At 36.7% G+C, this 19,974-nt stretch overlaps 1 protein-coding gene across 1 annotated transcript; it reads left to right on the top strand.

Moving 5' to 3' along the window:
* The first annotated feature begins 966 nt into the window (after positions 1-966).
* On the top strand, positions 967-19,515 carry cdyl (chromodomain protein, Y-like). The gene is made up of 7 exons (XM_079876094.1): positions 967-1,424; positions 11,897-12,668; positions 13,847-14,109; positions 14,458-14,630; positions 14,740-14,950; positions 16,372-16,515; positions 16,953-19,515. Exons 1-7 carry the CDS (start codon positions 1,398-1,400, stop codon positions 17,109-17,111), a joined length of 1,749 nt encoding a protein of 582 aa, XP_079732220.1. The 5' UTR covers positions 967-1,397; the 3' UTR covers positions 17,112-19,515.
* Positions 19,516-19,974: the final 459 nt, after the last annotated feature.

The raw sequence follows: 19,974 nt of genomic DNA, 5'->3' as shown, positions 1-19,974 counted from the left end.
TAGCCAGAGGATGTTAATCTGCTGAATACTGCATCATAACTTTACTTCATGGGATCCCTTTTATGGTAATCAGCCTTCTGATGATTCATCATACATCATTTGTTTTAAATCTGTTGTCTTTTATGAGGTCTTTTGAAATAACCTTGGAAATTAATACTCATCCTGATCAGGCAGTACTTCACAAAGTTCTTGGAGCTCACATTTGCACATGTAAGTGCAAAGGAAACATTGCCATTTACATTGCATGGCTCTCTATAATACTTTTTTTCCTGAACATTTCCTGTCAGAGGAGATGTTTCAAATATTTCTTTTGGCCACTATGACTGTCCAAGACTGCATTTCTCAAAAGCATTGTATGGCACCAATGGTCTCTATGATCAACTTAGCTCATGATGCTTTTGAAAACCTCTATAAGTTCATACAATAAATATAAACGATTATAATTTCAATGCTAAAAAGCATTATTTCATGTTAATTTATTTATTTATTTGTGAACAGGTGTAGGCTATAATAAGCTATAATGTACAGTGAGGCCAATTCTCCTGTTTATTTCAAAATAACAAATGGATGACTGTACATTATCCCTTACTTAATGTTTAGATCAGTTTTTTTTTGGCAGCTTTTAAAGTCTATTTTGACATTATCTAAATTGCAAAACAATTACCATCTTAATTTTTTGCAGTCCATTTTGCAAAATGACTATAATATTTATATTTTAATTATCTCTTTTATTAAACAGATAAGCCGAATAATGAGAAGAAAATATTCTAAATACTCTGATTCTGTAAAGTTAAAAAACATTAATGTAGGCTACACGACACATGGGGAACATGGCATTCATGGAAATGTTTTAGACTGAGTCATGGGCTAAAGTCACCTGGCACGTAAAGCTATGGATTATTGTTTAAACTATTGCGAACTTACGTCAGTTATGTTCCATAAGACCTTCATTCAAAAATCAACACCGATAAAGATTTGCAAAACACCGATGACCGTCGACAAACAGCTCTATCAAGTGTTGCAGGCAGTGCAAACTCATCTCGACTCTAATCTGCGTTCGATTGAGACTTCCTGTGTGGCAGAACTGAGAGCAGGCGAGCGCGTAATCAGCACTGCCTACACTAGTTTACGGTAACACTCTCGAAAATCGCCGCCTGGACCGACAAAAGTGCTCGTTTGGACTTAATCGGGAATGAAACGCTTTATTCTAACTATAATGTTGTTGGATAGACGTTGAGTGCGAGAACTAAACAGCAAAGAGATCCTCGGTGCGGGTCAAGCACATCTCACCCGACCAACTGAAAAAGGAGGAGAGGCCAAAAAAGACAACTGCAACTGGAGGAGAAAAAGTGTCTACAATCCTCACGGATTGCCACAACGTCGAAGATTATAGTGACATGATGGCCACGGAGGAACTCTACGAGGTGAATGTCGGCGATTTTACCGTTCGTGCCCGTTTAGACGCAGTTAATCGATTATATTTGTGTGTAGTTGCACATAGACGACGCGTCCCAAGGCTCGTGTGGACTGCACTAGCAAACAGTCTTAACAACTGACTTACCCACTCCAATACTAGTTAAAGCTACACCGGTAAGGTTGCATGCTAGCAAACTAAACTAGTAGTATGGAGCCAGTGTCGTCTTTGTTGTTAGTTTGTGGAGTTTAGTGTGGAGAGATGCTGGTGGAGGCAGTGGATGAGGCGGCGGGGGAGGGAAGGAAGGGCACTTTGGGAGAGTGATACTTCATCAAGCTAGCTGCTAACCATGAGGTCTGTGTGGCTTGATGGACACAACAGGGACAGCTGAAAGTGAACTCGGTCCTTTATGGTGTGTTCAGCTCTGCGGGAACTTAGTTTCGACTTCTGTCCAGAAGGACCTGTGAATTTAAATTCGCTTGTAGAGCTTTCAACCTGCCTGTCTCCTAGCAATCCAACAGGGTTGTGTGTTATGATCGCCTTTGCTTGGTTTCATTTTCCACTTAGATCATTCTCAAGTTTTGTTGTTGGTGATATTATTAGTATAGTAAATAGAATATTGGTGCATCATTTCGCATTTAGAAAGTCTAGTGTCACTTGCTGGCTTGTTTGATGGACTGACATTCTGACTGACTGACATTATTCTCATCTATAGATCTGTTATCAGGGTTTAAAACTGGTTATTTAATTTTTTTAATGATCAATACATACTGCATGTTTATGCTGCATGAATATACTTAAAATATTCATTTACATCAATGCTTGAATTGTCAAATACAGTTGCATCTTTTGAGAAATGTCCCAATGAATATAATGACTAACGTTACATAGCCTATATGTTTAGAACTGATGTGCTTATTGAGATGAATTCGTCAATAATATGATCAAAAGCTTTACAAAGGTGTGAAGAAGATATAAAGGAGTGATGAAGAGAACAGATTCATTCAAACATGTTTGACCAGTTTATAAAGACCAGTAATGTCACCATTTTCAAACACCTAGATAATACTCTCCATTCAGATGATGACAACACCAGAACTGTTAGTCATGATCCATATACACCTTTTTCAAACTTTAGGTGCTTTTTGTTGTGGCTTGGGTCAGCAGACCTGTAAAATTACATAGGCTAGTTTATGTTTAGGCCTACTTATTTGCACCCTAAATTAGGGCTGGGCGATATGGCTGAAAACTGTATCACGATATAAGTGTTTCATATCGGTCGATATCGATAATTATTGATATTTTTTAGGACATATTTAAAATAAGGACCAGTCCAGGAGACAAATATATTACATTTAAAGATTTTTTATTTTAAACTTAACCTACCTCTGATTATAATCCCATCAGTTATAAAGGCAGAAATGTCAACACGACCATGGACAACTCAAAAGTCTTTCTTCTGTTGAAAATAAAAGTTATTTGGAAGAATGACCAACAGTTGATGTACCCCAGTGACTTCCATAGAATATTTTTCTCCTATGGAAGTCAATGGGGACCAGCTACTGTTTGGATACCCACATTCTTCAAATTATTAATATTAGAAAATATTAGAAGGAAATGAATACAGGTTTGGAACAATATTAGAGTGCGTAAATAATGAGATAATTATTAGTGAACTATCCCTTTAAGGACAAGCGGCAGCGTGTTTACTATTACTACTGTCTCTTTAAGAGCTGCGCGCGACGCGTCTATTATAACTTGTTACACGCATTTAAGCAGATTTTCTCTCAATTTTCTCAAGTTTGCTTTCACTTTAGACATATCCAACTAGTTTATGTAAACCTTGTGTGTATATAACAGTATTAGCACAATAAGACTCGAAAGATAACTAGTCCAGTATTCAGGCGCTGCTGGTAGACAGGCTTTAAGTGCATGTGAGCTTCACATGTAACGTTACGTGCTGAGAAACGCACACGCTAGAACAGGCATCAGCACGCGAATGAACAGAGAAACTGACGACGGTCTTGCATAATCTGCAGACGACATTGGTCTGACTAACGGTCAGACTTGAAGTCAGGCGAGCTGACTTTTCCTATTTTATCAACAATCGCTGCGGCACTCATTTTCTACTTTACTCATCTTCTACTTTCACTCTACGCCAGTTCTGTTACTGAAGAATCCAACACGAGACAACAATATTGCGCAACCATACTGACTGGCTGTTAGCGTGTCACTTCCTACGTTGCTATGTTACTAGAGAGTGAGTGCCTTTGTTCATGCAATCAAACTTGCTTTGCTTTTTTCTTCCGACGAAAAAAAAAAAAAAATATATCGAACGTTTTATCGAACGCATTTTTTATTGATATTGATTACGTGTCTATCGCGATACATATCGTTATCGTTTTATCGCCCAGCCCTACCCTAAATGTTGACTCCCAATGTATCATAAAACTAAAGGGATGGTTTTGGACTTTATTCAAAATCTGTTCAGTCTACTCTTCCGTTCTATACCTTCTTTTAACCTTATAAGTGATGAGGTAACAAGATTTTCATTTCTTATTTCCAAGATATATTGCTAACAGCCTTGTAAAGTCAGGAAAATTGTTCATGCCTATTTATTAAAGGAATATTTGGGGTTCAATGCAAATGTGAAAAGTGTGATAGAAAGCAAAGGTTCTGGAAGTAAATTTTCCATTCATTTTCTCAGTTTTTAGCAATAACAATATTCTTTTCAATAAGGTTGTTAGACTTAGCAATGGTATTCTTCTGTAGAAGTGTAAAGTGTTTGCGATTTCAAGCAAAAAAGTTTAACAAATTGTTTACTTGCTACATTTCCACTAAAGAATATACACCTAAAGTAAAAAGGCCCTGATATACTTAAAGTGAAATCGAAGAAACAAACTAATGTGACGTAATTCAGACAAAATCATGGCAAACCCAAGTTCATTTTGAGATCGTTTCGGGAGTTCGAAACAGCTTTCCTTAGCGAACCTTCTGGAAAAGTTAACTCTAGAGGGCTGGTAAACACCTTCGTACTATCATTGGTCCGTGGCGAACTGGCGATGACGTAATAGGTAGGCTAGGTGTGTGCTGGACGTGGAAATCTTCTCCGGTTCATTTCTTCCGTTCAAAAAACATGAACACACTGGAGAACCTCTCTCTTGAGTAGAAAATTAAGTTATAGCCCAATTCTAATTGAAGGAGAAACTGACACTGTTTTTTCATGTTTAATATTGTAAAGCTGCTTGATTTTAAGCAATCTATTGTATAAAGTGCAATTTAAATAAAAGTGGAGAGCTTGTGTGAACGTATCCACGTCACTATGATCAGGTGCTTTCTTAACTGCTGGTTTTTTTCCGTTGGCATTTTCATTGTATGTTTACTTTGTTATTGAGAGGAAAGCATGCAGCACATTTTTACATATTCATCTAAATGCCACTCCAAGACCCACTTCCAGAACCATGGATGCTCAAAGTGGCCGTTCACTGTTCTGTTCTATTAACAGTGTCTGAGACATATTGATTACTACAGAAAATAGACTCCCTCATGACTTAGAGAACTTTGCCCTTGTGATGAATAAACCTAATCAGTAAAACTGTATGTGTTTCCCAAGGGCATCTTGGTGCTGAATTAATGTATATTTAATTATTTTAATTTATTATATTATATGGTAAGGGTGGGAATCTTTAGGCACCCCACGAAAACAAATCTTGATCTTCTTTCTTTTTCTTATTAATCAGTTTACTGACTTGAAAATCTTAATTTCTATCTACCTATGTATCTACCTACCTATCTATCTATCTATCTACAAACTACTTCAAACTTTTAAAACGTTTTCTTTCTTTCTTTCTTTCTTTCTTTCTTTCTTTCTTTCTTTCTTTCTTTCTTTCTTTCTTTCTTTCTTTCTAACTAATCTTTTCATTCTAATTCAAATTTTGACAGTTGGAGAGGCCCATTAGACTCCATTAGCTGCCATTCTATGTACTATTTCTAATCCATCAAGACTCATTTAAGCTTCCATTCTATCTAATATTTCTAAACTAAAAACCTTCAAACTTCAAGCTTTTAAAACTTCTTCAAACTTTCTGGCTAGGCTTTTTATGCCAACTTAAAATTTGTCTACAAACTTTTTATCTAGTTACACATGTAATTATAAGTACTTTTTACAAATAAAAAAAATGGTGTTAAGAATTTTAAACTAATATAGCTTCAAAACATAAAAGCAAGTAGTAAATAAAGAGGAACAAAGAAACATACTGCAAGCAATAAACAAAGAAGAGTGCTTTCAGTATTTAAGAGTGTGTGTAATTGGAAGCAAGCAGAATATGGGTGTTTTATCTGTGGTTAAAACCTAAGCTCTGAATCGATTCTGAAATTAAGAGACTAATCTGATTTAGGAATCAAATTTAGGACAGAAATCACAAATATGTCCACTGTGGTGATAAAGAGAACAAGACGAACAGGAACAAGGGTTACAGTATATTTGTGACATTAACATATGTGAACTACAGACTTATGGGAGGAAAAGGGAGATGAGTCAAAATCTGCTAAGGGGTAATAATGGAACAACATTTTTTTTAAAGTTAGTTTTTTTTTACTATTATTTACAACAACATTTGCATTTGCATGGGTTTATGGTATATAAGAATTATTAAAGTATATAAGAACTTTAATTAAATATAAAGCCAGAAGAATAACTTGGAATGTAAATCTATAATGCTTGAAAAGATGTCAGACCTAGTATGATAAAGTATGATAAAAGTGAAAACCCTGCAGCAGTCTCTGTCACTACGCTGAATTCCTCAGGCAGCTTGAATCTTTGGGGAATGGGACTTTTAGCTGTGGCAAGGATGTGCGAGACTATATGACTATACCGCTGCTGCTGCTGCTGCTATTCGACTTGGAAATACTAGTCGTTTACTTTTTTAATGTTTTTCTCTTATATTTTTACAAAGGCTGTGTTTAAATTACCGTCATGTTAATGTTACATTTTAAAATTAATATATATTTTTTTAAAAGTGTATATCTGGAGAGGAAAACAAAATCATTTAATTTAGTTCAGATTTGGCATGCATTTCACGGTCACTCGCGGCGGGTTCAGAGAAATGTCCACTCGGAAGATGAGCGAGGTGAGGGAGTATTGTATAGCCAACACTCTTCCGTTCACGCCAAAACTTTTCCGTTTTCTTCTATGTCATGTCAAACTAGCAACAATTTAGCTTGCTTATAGGTTTGTTTTACTACCGGTTATGATGGACAATAGTTTAAATTTTTATATTGGATAAAAGGAGAAACATTAAGAATGAACAGACACATGAACAGTTGCTATATCAACATCCTAACATGGAGAATATGCTTAAATAATGTATAGTTGTTAGTACACGTCAAGCATTTCCTGCGATTTTGCCGTCCGTCATGTGTACAGATATTTTTCATACACGAGTACACATTCAAACCCTGAAATGCAAGTTAAAATTGTTAAAATTTTCGTAAAGCAATCTAAATCTTTCATTTAAAACTGAATTCGAGTCATTGACACAAGCTTGATGTTTCTTATGCTGTAGTGTGAATGGCACTGGAAAGTGTTTCATTATTGATTAAAAAAAATAACAGAGCAGATCTGCTCTGTTCTACTCTGTAAACCAGGGGTTTCCAATCCTGCTCCTGGAGGGCAATTGTCCTGGAGAGTAGGGATGCTCTGATCAGGATTTTTGCAGCCAATACCGACTACCGATTTCTTGTCATAGCAATCGGCCGATATACCAATCCTGATCCCAATCATTCAGGCTCTAGCTCTCTGTTGACTGTCACTGTTAACCCCTTATACCATAAAGCAATTTTTAATGATTTCATGTTATTTCAAGTGGCATACAACAATGTCACAACACTGCTGAGAAAACCCCAGAAAAATTGATGCAATTTGATTTATTTTGTTAATATTTATGCTTGACATGGTGACTATTAGAAAGTATATGATTGATTGGTCATAAATCAAGTTTGAGCTTGTTCACATTCACAATAACAATCATGTGAACTCCATCTGGGCCAAATTTTGTGTTGATATCTCAAAGCAATCAAAAGAAATGGCTTTAGGAAACATGGTAGCCTAAGTAAAGAAACCTCTCCAAACAGATAATCTGAGCATTTTACTGAACAATAGAACTACTTGCATGTTTAAATGCCACAAAACATAAAATATTAAAGTTACATAGAATAAGAAACAATAAATAAGATCCTGGTAGATGAGTGATGATGATCTTCCATCTGAGCGATTGATCCAATCCAAGCGCACTACAGATGTAAAACAGTGTCTGATTGGTCTCTACACATCGTCCCTACCCACCATACCCGAGATCCAGCTTCCATTGGTTGAACTTTTAAATGACATTGGAAAACACTGTGACATGATCGTGATGCAGTCGGATCCCAGAAGTCCTATAGCTTTAGCCAAACAGCATGTCATTTCACTCGTGATGATTTTCTCATGATCTACGCATCATGTTATTTTGTGTGTGGGCTCGTTTGAATCGAGACAACTTGCTCTAAGTAAAGTATTTTTTTTTCTCTCTGTTTACTAATGTTTCACAAAATTAAAAAACAGAACCCATTTAACCCATCCAAGTTAGTGCACACACATTATTAGTATTTAGTAGTGAACTCACTCACACTGCAAACCGTGGAAACACACACCTGGAGCAGTGGGCAGCCATTTTTGCTATGGCATAATGGCGCCCATGGAGCGATTGGGTGTTAGTGCCTTGCTCAAGGGCACCTCAGTCATTTCCTGACGGTATGTACAATCGAACCCAACAACCTTCAGGTTACCTGTCTGACTTTGTAAGTTAATTTAGAAAAATGTTTGGAGTATTTTTTGTTTTTTGTTCACTGACAGTGAGTTAACCACGTTTGATCCAAGTGTGCTACACAAGTCCTGAAAGGTGAAGCCAAAATATGTTGATCGCCCCCAGGTGGCTGGATGCAGTATAGGTCATAACCCCCGTCCTCTCCATGTCTAATGGGACGTAAGACAAACTAAACAATCAAAAACACTTCAAAAATTTTACAAAGATTGTTTCTGTCATTTTAGGTAGTTTTTATCACGATGTAAGTTCAAGTGTTCATTTTATTTTATTTTAATAATTTTGGTTTTAGTTAGTTATTTGATTCTATAAAAACTGGGGTGTGGCGTCATGATTGACCACTTCTCTAAGCGAAGTAGTCTCTGAGGCGCCAACGGACTTTTTTCGGGATTTCCGGAAAGATATTGGAGCCTTAACTTTAATTTCTATATACTTCAAGCACATCACAATGTTAGTTTATACGTTTATTATCACCATCACAGTAAAAAGGCATTTTTGACAAGCTGAGGCAGGCTGCTCTGCTGCTATCCGATCGTGAAAAGACTAGGTGTAATGCCCTCCGAAATGCTTTCGAGATCTTGAAATTAGCTGATGATAAATAAAATGCAGCTCATATCTGTTGCTTTCGTTGACTTGTACTCAAATTTGTATATAGTGCGGGAATTGAAGATTTATATCCATTTTATATTTGTTTTGCGGAGACACATTTATGTGGCCAAGTGTAAATGTTTTAAAAAATCAGATAGCTATCCGGTCAGTAAACATCCCTATGACAGGGGTGTCAAGCTCAGTTCCTGGAGGGCCACTGTCCTGCAGAGTTAGACCAGAGTTAGACTCAGACCTAATTAAACACACCTGATCCAACTAATCAAGGTCTTTAGGATTACTAGAAACTTCTAGGCAGGTTTTTCGGAGGACAGTGGCTCTCCAAGAGCGGAGTTTGACACGTGGTCTATGATATCATAGTTCAGTTATTGAAGTGGGGTGGCAAGAGCCTTTGATAATAGTTGGGTTTACTATTGTATTGAGTACATTATAAAGCCTTTTGGTTTCTCAGTTGTGTTTGGTAGCACTACACAACAGATAATTTTTCTGATGCTGTAGTAGAAGTTGTGAAGCTGTTTCCTGCTTATCTAAGAAAGCACATATGTTTGTGTGCCTTATTCAGTCCTACAGTGTTGTGAGACCAAACCAAGCCAGCAGAGATTTGCATGCCAAGGAACCTGAAGCTGCTGGCACTTTACACTGCTGTGCCGTTGGTGTTGATTGAGGAGTCACACTCTCTGGGTTTCTTGAAGTTCACAAAGAGTCCTTTTGTCTTGTTGACATTCAAAGTCAGATTATTGTCATGACATCTCCTAGTTATAAGCTCCTCTTCATTCCCGTATAGTCTCACTTTTACTGCGTATCACTCCTATTACTGTAGTATCATCAGCAGCATAACAGGAAGTATAGCCTTGGACTGAGACAGCAGCCTTGTAAAAAGACACTTGTCGTCATTTACTAGGGCTGTGCCGGTATGCCGAAACACTACTTTTTTTTTTTTTTATGAATGCTGATTTACGTGAATATTAAGAGTGATGCACAATGCTTTGTTTGGCAATTAAATGTTACATCGCAGCCATGGAAACCTCTGGATTCATACCGAAAAAGAGAGGTATGTGAGCCCATAAATTTAAGCTTTGTATTCTGTTTTGCGATCTGGTTAACCGATTATCAGCAAATATAACAATATTCCATTAGTTATTCCACTGGACAAGTGGACATGGGATCTCTTGTTTCTTTTCCCGAGTCTTCACTCAAGTCTCCCCCATTTTGCAGGGTATTATAAACGTTTCTTCCTTCAGTTCGCTTTTAGTTAGGCCTATTATATTTGCATTCTTTTCTGTGGTAAAGTATAAAAAAACACTGTAGGACAGATACCTTTTTGCATGCACATCAAATTCTATTTAACACAGTTTGTGCTTGTTATTAGACTTGGTAAGGCGTGTCGTTTATTTGTATAGCGCGTTTCACACAAGCCAGTGATTTTATTTTCACTTTCTCTGGCAGCGCAAATTCAAACATAGCCTAAATGTCTTACCCCTGTTGAAGACAAAATCAGCTCTTCAGACCTTTTACAACAAGTGTCAGTTTGGGACAGTTTGGGTCAGTTTTGTCATAATTTGGGACAGCTTCAAAATAAATGAAGACTTATATTTTGTGCTGAATAGCCTTATGATGGCTTTGGGTGAGGAACAGACTTTATTCACTGAAAATCTCGGCACCTGTTTTAGCCCTCTCTGATGTTTTCATGAGAGAACAGAAGTAGCTAATTATCATTTCAAGAGGTCTTAAATTAGTTTACTCGTTCTATTTGTTATCAATTCTTTTCAATTAATTGGTTGATTGGTTCACAAAACCAGTCTGAAACTGATGAAACAATGATTTAATCACAATTCCATGACCTGGTTCATTCATTCAAGTTCAAAGGGTCCTTAAAAAGTCTTAAATTCAGTTTGATCAAATTTAAGGCCATAAAGAATCTTATATTTTAAATCAGGGGTGTCCAAACTGTCCCGGAGGGCCACTGTCCTGCAGAGTTTAGACTGGGAAATTGAGCGCCCGCCCACTTCAATTTTCTTACAAAAAAAGTCTTTTGTATGGGTTTCGTAAGATATTTTTAGATATTTAATCATTTAGATGTTTAAAAAATGCCAGCAATAAAAAGAACTAGCTGGGTTTGCTGATTAACATGAAACTCCATAGATATCGCTGTCAGTTCATACTGCCGGTAACACTTTCTCTGACAAGCGGATACAATGAGACATCCTTTCCTGTTTGTTCATGTGAGATTCGACATAAAGCCTATTTAACGTTCTCCTAGGTTACTCCTTTCATCTTAACGATGAGTTTGTCAGAGATGCTGCGTAACAGAAATTCTCAAAGACCAAATACTTACCAACTTCCGTTAGTTTGTGCGTGCATGATCAATCAGATTTAACTGAGAAAGAGCGAATAATTTAAATAAATTGTATTTTTGAGTTCTGAACACTTTCATTTTAGTTCATAAGATTTGCCTGCCAAATGAGTCAGTTAAATTTATGATGCCAAAAAGTTATATTTTAAGTAATGGTAAGTTATGATAACTTGATTTCTTTAGTAATGACAATATTAGGGTTTAAAGTACGGAGCTGCATATTTGTGTGGTCTGTGCGTGACTCAAATGCTTTGCTTTCCACTCGGGTATAAAAGCTGCTGTCGGTTAATTAAGATTTGGCTGATAATTTCCAATATTATGGACGTCTTTGATATTTACTTTACTATAGTTACAGGTGATATTCATGGAAAATGCAAGAATAGAATACAGGCTTGTGACTTTGGTTGCTCGTTCAATACAGAAAGTATTCAAGCCGCTACTGTAAACTGCTGTGTGAACAGAACATTTCGAGAATCAAATCTGTAAGTAAATGCAGTTGTCAAATGCGTGGCTCATGAGATCTAATGCGTTAAAAAAAAGTGTATTCATAGAAAGTGCAATTTCTTTCATAACAAGCTAACAGTTTCTTCTACTCTTTAGTCTTTCAATCTTGCCAGTACTTTATTATTGAACATAAATTTATATCTGCATGTCCCTCTGTAGGTGGAGAGAGTAGTTGGCAAGCGCAAGAACAAAAAGGGCAAGACTGAGTACCTGGTCCGCTGGAGAGGCTATGGCTTTGAGGGAGACACCTGGGAGCCGGAGAGTCACCTGTCCAGCTGCGTCGAGTTCATCCATGAGTTTAATCGGCAACACAGCGAGAAGCAGAAAGACGGAACTTTACTCCGTTCCACGCGGAGCTCTCCCAGCACAGCCGGAGGCAACACTAACATCAATGCCCGCAAACAGATCAACAGGCCTCAGCAGCCGTCAGCGAATCCTAACACAGCGAAGACTTCTCCACAGACCTCAAGCACACCCTCCACAAAACGGCTTCAGCCAGCACAACACTCACCAAACGACAGCGACGCACAGCAGCAGAAGAATAAGCGTTCGGCTGGCATGAGCAGCACGGGTACAGTCACTGACACGGTCCCTACGGCAGCGCCAACAGCTGCACCCACTATGAGTGCACTGCGCCGTAGTATGGACCTAACAAAATCTGGCATCAAAATCCTAGTGCCAAAGAGCCCAATGAACAGCCGCACTGATACCGAGGAGTCTCCCAGTGAGGCAGCACACAGTCTGGAGCAGGGAGACCAAGAGCCTGATGCTGTGCCCCCTGAAGTGGCCTTGCTGGAGAAACCCACCGGAGCTGTGCGTGTGCCAGGAGAGGAGCGAGCTCGTATGGGCACGAGGCCCAGGACGCAAACGGCCCTTCCGCCACCACAGATTCCCATTACCCCAGCTGCTGTCCGCACATTAAACGGGAAAGGTACAGTCGGCTTAACTTACATTGAGAACGTTACATTCTTATGAGGTTTAAGAGAGAGTGCTTTAGTTCTGAGTTTTTGTGTGTTTAAGTCATTTGATTTGTATTATGTGTTTCCAGTCATGGAGCAACAATATAAACAGTAATAATCAAGCACTTGATAAATGACAGCAAATGTGTTGCTACAGAACTTCAAATGATTTTTGAGGGTACCTCCTGGAGTGGATTCAAAAGCCGTGATCTTGTGACGAATATCATGACGAAAATAACTTTGTTACGATGGTATTGATTTTACTCTCATGTTGGGTTCTTTGTATAACAGAAGAAAATAGTCACATCCTGATATTTATGCCACTTAGTGGTAATGATTGTAATAATTTGTGTTGATACTTGTGTGCCCTTTTCATATGCAGATAACGTGCACCACAATTCATTAATTTCAGGCCATACCTATTTTACCATGTTTTTACCCATAGTGGTGTATTCACTCAAAGTCTACTACCGTTCAAAGCGTTGGGGTCGGTAAGATTTTTCAAATGTTTTTGAAAGAAGTCTCACTCACCAAGAATGAATTTATTTTATCAATCAGCATACAGTAAAAACAGTAATATTGTAAAATATTATTAAAAATGTGTAAAATAATTGTAGATATTTATATATATATATATATATTAGTTATATAATTTTATATAAATATATTTTTAAATGGATTTTATTACTTCAATGACAAATCTGAATTTTCAGCATCAATACTCCAGTCTTCACTGTCACATGATCCTTCAGAAATCATTCTGATATGTTGATTTGGTGCCCAAGAAATATTGAAAACAGTTGTGCTGCTTAATATTTTTTGTGGAAATTGTGATACATTTTTTCCAGGATTATTTTATGTTCAAAGTCCAAAAGAATAGCTTTGATATGAAATAGAAATCTTTTGAAACATTACAAATGTTTTTACCATTGAATAGAAAATGCCTTTACTTGCTGAATAGATGTAATAATTAAAAATATATATTTATTATATCTTACTGCCCCTAACTTTTGAATGTAGTGTAGATTCAGATATATTAAATTGATAATATAAAGTTGTATTTTTTTTAAAAATTATCATTTATTTTATTTATATGATTTATTTATATAATTTTTATTTATAAATTTTTGCTTTTGTTGTCGTTTCATAGGAGTGACAACCTTCATGGAAGCCTCGTCGGCAAACGGAACGGCCATTACACAGAGTGGTGCGGCAGGAGTGATGGGCAGTTCAGGCTTGACAGGCAAAAGGCGCTTTGGGGACAGTGCGACTTTCGACAAACGACTGCGCTTCAGTGTTCGTCAAACTGAGAGTGCTTACCGCTACAGGGACATTGTAGTTAAGAAACAAGATGGCTTTACACATATTCTGTTTTCTACCAAGACCTCTGAGAACAACTCACTGAATCCTGATGTGAGTCCAAATATATCACATTTTATATTAAAGTTGCATGTAAGAAATAACCCACGCTAATTTGACTATTTTCAAGTATCCTGACATTTAACTCATTGCTTTTTATCATCTGATACCTCATCCTCTGAATTAGGACTGGGTGGTATGACAGTAGAACCAAAAAATGTCTGACACCATACAGAAAACATATAAAGTACTTTTCAGATTGTCTAGCAGAAGGGTGAATATAATGGAAGTGATTTAGTTTTGACACGTCTAGCCACATTTTGACGTTGGCATGGTGTAACTAGGTTATATGAAATTACTCATACTGTAATAAAAATAAAGCTTTACTCAAATGGGTTTCAGGTAATGAAGGAGGTTCAGAGTGCCATGGCCACAGCTGCAGCTGATGACAGTAAACTTGTTCTACTGAGCGCCGTGGGAAACGTCTTCTGCTTTGGCCTCGACTTCATCTACTTTATTAGACGGCTCACAGATGATAGGAAAAAAGAAAGCATCAAAATGGCGGAGACAATCAGGTAAAAATTATGAGAATATAAATATTTTAACAGGTATTTTATCATATTTTGGTGAACTGTTTTGTAATAATAGCTATAGATAAGGCAATGTGTTTTCTGTTGTCTTCAGGACTTTCGTCAACACATTCATCCAGTTCAAGAAGCCCATCATTGCCGCCGTGAATGGGCCTGCTATTGGGCTTGGAGCGTCCATCTTGCCCCTGTGTGATGTTATCTGGGCCAATGAGAAAGCTTGGTTCCAGACTCCTTACACAATCTTTGGCCAAACTCCAGACGCCTGCTCCTCTGTAACATTCCCTCTCATCATGGGAGTAGCTTCGGTCAGTACATCGATAGTGTGGGTCTGGATGAAAGACTCATTTAAGACTTTAATATCCAACTTATCAATATTTATTTCTAGGACCTGTCATTTATAATATAAGTACACTGTGAACTATCCAAGAACCCCTTATATTTTGTTATACTTTATTTCATTTTGCCATTAAACACACACACACACACACACATATGCATACAATGGTGTGTGTAATGGAAAATATAGCCTTAGTTAAGGTATTTATCTGATTTTTTTTTGCCAAAATAAGGCAAACTACAGCTAAAGGTTTTATTTTACTATGCAAATAAAAAAATGCATAGAAAAACAAAAAGCTCAAAGGAAAAAGTGTACATTGACTACATCATAATCAGTTAATAAATCTTTCTTTTGCGCTTTCCACAATACATATCATTTCAAAGCAGCTTTACAGAATATGCAATTTAGAGTGATCTGTCATCAGAGGTGACATTGTCCAAGTTATGTATTTCAGAAATGTACATATACAATCATGCAGTAATTTAACGGCGTATTAATTTAAGACTGAAACAATGAGCTCATTGAAGTAATGAATACATGTTAACAAATTATTAGGATATATAGAACATTTTTGCATTGGTGCATGTTGATTCAGAGTTTGCGTCATCTGAAGTCCTCGCAGGAGTTGGAATCATCAAAATTTTGTTGGTTTTCTTTTGTTTTTGCATGTGTTCATAACTTCTTTGTATGACAGTCTGGCCAAAAATTGTCCACACAATTTGGTAGGTTTCATTGCGTTTATCACATTTATAACGATTGACTCCAAGCACAACTACTGTAATATGATTACAAAACCATTAACACATTTTTACAAATATTTGAATAAAGGGTGAAGATGTAAATTTTCCCTTTTATAATAAAAACACATTTATACTGTGTGAGGAGAATAGTTAGTGTTAACATTAAATTCTATTTCAGATATTTATTTATGTTTTTCTGAAGTTGCCCATCATTCTCTTTGGTTCTGTGAATTTACCTTCTGCTTTGCTGTAGTTTTAATGTGCTTAATTGGCATGGCAAATAATTGCGCATTTATATTGGCAATTTACATGTAGATTTACTTACTCAAGCACGTGTGTTTTCAGCGTCTGCCGTCACTCCACATGAACATTAATTACCAGAGCAGCTCTTGAGAGTCTCTTCCCTCTTCATCGTTTCAATTGATAAAATCGTCAGATACACACAGAAACTCAATACAGTACTTCTTCTCAAAGTAATAACAATAAATATACAATTTATTAAGACGTTATTTTTAAGGAATATCACACAATTTGAAACATAAGAATTAAGTTTGAAATGTCTAATAAAATACTAATAAATAAGATGACACGGGTGCATTTTCTCATTGTCTCTTCATTCTGATTCCTTTTCTCTCTCCTGTCACTATAGGCTAATGAAATGCTACTGAGCGGGAGGAAGTTGACTGCTCAGGAAGCTTGTGCCAAAGGACTCGTGTCCCAGGTTCTGTGGCCAGGGACCTTCACACAGGAAGTCATGGTTCGCATTAAGGAGCTAGTATCTTGTAATTCAGTTGTAAGTCATCTTTTCATTTGTTTTGTTTTTTCCTGTCACATTTTCTCAAAGCATACATTCACATATTCCCTTCAACCTTTCATTGTTATTTTTATTCTTTTTTTGCTTTTATGGTGTCTCATTTTAGATCATGTACATTTAATCTTCACAGTCTTTCTAGAATAAATTGGAAATAAGTTAGATCCTCAACTGTGATTCTTGTGCTGTTTTTACAGTCTTTTAAACCTTTCTGAGACGTGTGAGGATTTTGAATCATTAGTACGTCATGAGGAACATTTATGTATTTTGTGTTGAAATGCAGTTGCGATAACAGTGGACTTCTTTACAAATTCACAATGCATCCACATCCATAAGTCATGTGCCTTCTTTTCCTTTTCTTCCTTATTTTGTTCCCCTCATGTTATTTTGTCATGGTGATGCTGCCGGAAACACTGAAGGTTCTGCGCGAGTCCAAAGCACTGGTGAGGAACATTAACCGGGCCGCCCTGGAGCAGGCCAACGAGAGGGAATGTGAGGCACTTAAGAGGGTCTGGGGCTCTTCTCAGGGCATGGACTCCATACTCAAATATCTCCAGAAGAAAATAGATGAATTCTAAATCGAGAAAATATCCTACGGGTGTCAAAAACCTCCATCCTCAAGTGCCTGATGTTATATAGACAAGGTTTGTCATTTTTATTAGGATTTTGATGGAACTCCCCATCAGAGGAAGACTGGCGTGGTCTAACCCGCAACTTCATCTTCGTCCAGGACGTGTTTCCTTTTCATCCGACTGCAGAAAGCAGCATCTCATTCTGCTACACTTGATAATGACTTTAATGCGAAGTTTGTGATGAATCTTGCACATCTTTCTCTAGGCACTGTGGTGAAGGACAAAATGCTTCGATGCATGTAAACTCCTTTCATCCTTCAGCTCAATCTCTGTTTTATCAGGACTGAAGTCCAGAATTGCTTTGTCATAGAGGTAATATGGTTTTGGGCTATTTTTCGACATGCCTCCTATGCAGACTGATTGAGAAAAGATGAGTAATTTAAGACTTACGAGACTTGAATGAGTTGAATTTTGCACTCGTCTCAGTTTGGTTACCCCTAAACTAACAGATTGCCATTATAATCAAGACTTTATAGCCGGTAGCAGGGTTTTTTTAGTTGGTACTTTTATTGCATCAATTAGAAGACATCTCAAGCCTTGTTCACCTTGAATATTCAGGCAAATCTTGCAGGCATTTACATCGGTCAGCCCTTTGTAGTCATTTTTATGAGAGAAGAAGATCAGACATTGACAGCAATGAAAATGAAACCAGTGCTTAGGGATTTAGCATCAGTTCTTTTCTAGCATCATCTTGACTTGAAAGCTACTAATGCATTAAAGTGAACAAAATGAATTCTTAAGTACATGTGGATTTGCAAGGCGCTGGCTTAGTAGGAATTAACAGTTATTTGTATCAAAGTTAACATTTGTATGTTTTGCTGGCTTCATTTGAAAAGTTTTCAGCTTAATTATAGTTTTGTTTGTATGTTCTCGGCATACAAACTGTTTGCTTTGGAGTAACATTATACCACCAAATAATTTTGATGTAAATGTTGACAATATTTCTAATTTAATAACTTATGACATTATGAAACTGAATGGGGTATGTTCCTCATGAGTCAATAAAGGGTGCTGGCGATTTAAATCTGCATCCTTTTTTTCTGCTGGTTCAAACGGACTGGACTGCTGTATCATCAGACGAGCCCTGGAGATTAAACAACCATCTCTAAGGGAAGATCCTACTGAAATTCATCACAAACATATGTAGTTACTAGCTAGTATGCACTATTGTTAAATGGAATGGCTATCTTTCAGTTTTGGTTTGTTTTTGTGGGTGGGAATGGAGCTGGTTTAGGAAAATGGGTTGCGAAACTGTCCACGTAAATTGCTTAACAATGTGACTTTGCAAAAAGTTACATGTAGAAATATTTTATTCCCCAGTTCTACCTCTCAAAATCCATAATATGATTTTTAGCAATGAAGCGTCTAGTTTAAATCTTACTCGTTTTGAAAATCTCGTTCTAAATCATGTTTCTGGTACAGTTATCTATGCACTATTTCTTAATGTTCTGCTCCAAAGTTTTTGCTTTAAATTGGTCTGACTCAATACTTTACAGGTAAGCAAAATTCAATTCAGTAATTAATCAGCTCAGCCCCAGCAATAAAATGTGTAAATTATATTATGTTGTTAATTCTATTCAGTATTTATTGACCATAGATAGACTTTGCTGCAGTGGTTCCATAACATGGAATAACAGATGGTTGTGTACGTTTTTCCCTTCCCAAATGATTTTGTAAAATTAATTCTTGTTTATGGATTTATATTTATGATTGTGAAAATATAATTGTTTTCATTCTTACAATTATACATATTGAATGCTTTTGTTCAGTTATTTGAATTACTTTTTCAAAACAATGTGGCAGGTTATATTTGATTATGAAGTGCAGTGTGACATTAATAATGTCTTCTACATTTTAACTTGTATGTGATGTTATGTAAACTCTGGTAAACTGATGTCAATGAAACATTAGTTTGATCTGTGATAATTACAATTCAGTATCTGTTAATAACCTGAAAAAGAAATACACAATTGAATTTAGAAATATAGTCAAAAACACCAGGAACTCCTTTAAATTTTGAATTCTGTATACAGGGTGTTGCAGTTTGATGTAAAACATTGCGGACTATACCCGAGGGAAAAATTGCTTTGTTCCAGTCACTTCACTGACAAAATGATATATTATCCTCATTTTTCTGAATTTTAGCATAGCTGTACATATGTGATCTGCCTTTAGTTACAAATGCTGGTCCAAATTAGATTTTTTTATATATATAATGGCAAGGCTTATTTCTTATAGTTGATATACTAAATGCTATAAATTGTACAATCTGTAAAGATTTTTTTTTTTAGGTTTTTCAGAACATGTAACAGCTGTGAAATGCCTGGTCCAAATAAATTGATATACTATACTTTTTTTTTTACCCACTCTTGTGCTTTTATAATTTAATTTGAATAAAACATAGAGAAACATCATCTTTTTGAACCGCTTCAATCTGGTTTTCGTCCCTATCACAGAACAGAAACAGAACTTTTAAAAGTGCTAAATTATTTCCTGATTTCTGATTCTGGTGCCCATAGTATCCTGGTTCTTCTTGATCTCAGTGCAGCATTTGACCAAGTGTGCCACTCTGCACTTCTTTCTCAACTGTCTGCAATCGGTATCACTGGTGCTGCTCTTCAGTGGTTAACTTCATATCTATCGGATAGACAGCAATTTGTTAGGAAGGGTGAGAAGCGATTCCATACCGTCACTATTTCTCACGGTGTACCTCAAGGTTCTGTACTTGGTCCTCTTTTATTTCTCATTTATGTGCTGCCACTAGGACAGATCATCAGACGGCATGGTCTCAACTTTCATAGTTATGCTG

This window comes from Squalius cephalus (assembly GCF_949319135.1).
Source record: "Squalius cephalus genome assembly, chromosome: 7".
Taxonomy (NCBI): domain Eukaryota; kingdom Metazoa; phylum Chordata; class Actinopteri; order Cypriniformes; family Leuciscidae; genus Squalius; species Squalius cephalus.
Note: the sequence above shows the minus strand (reverse complement) of the source record. Positions and strands in the feature narration are given on the sequence as shown.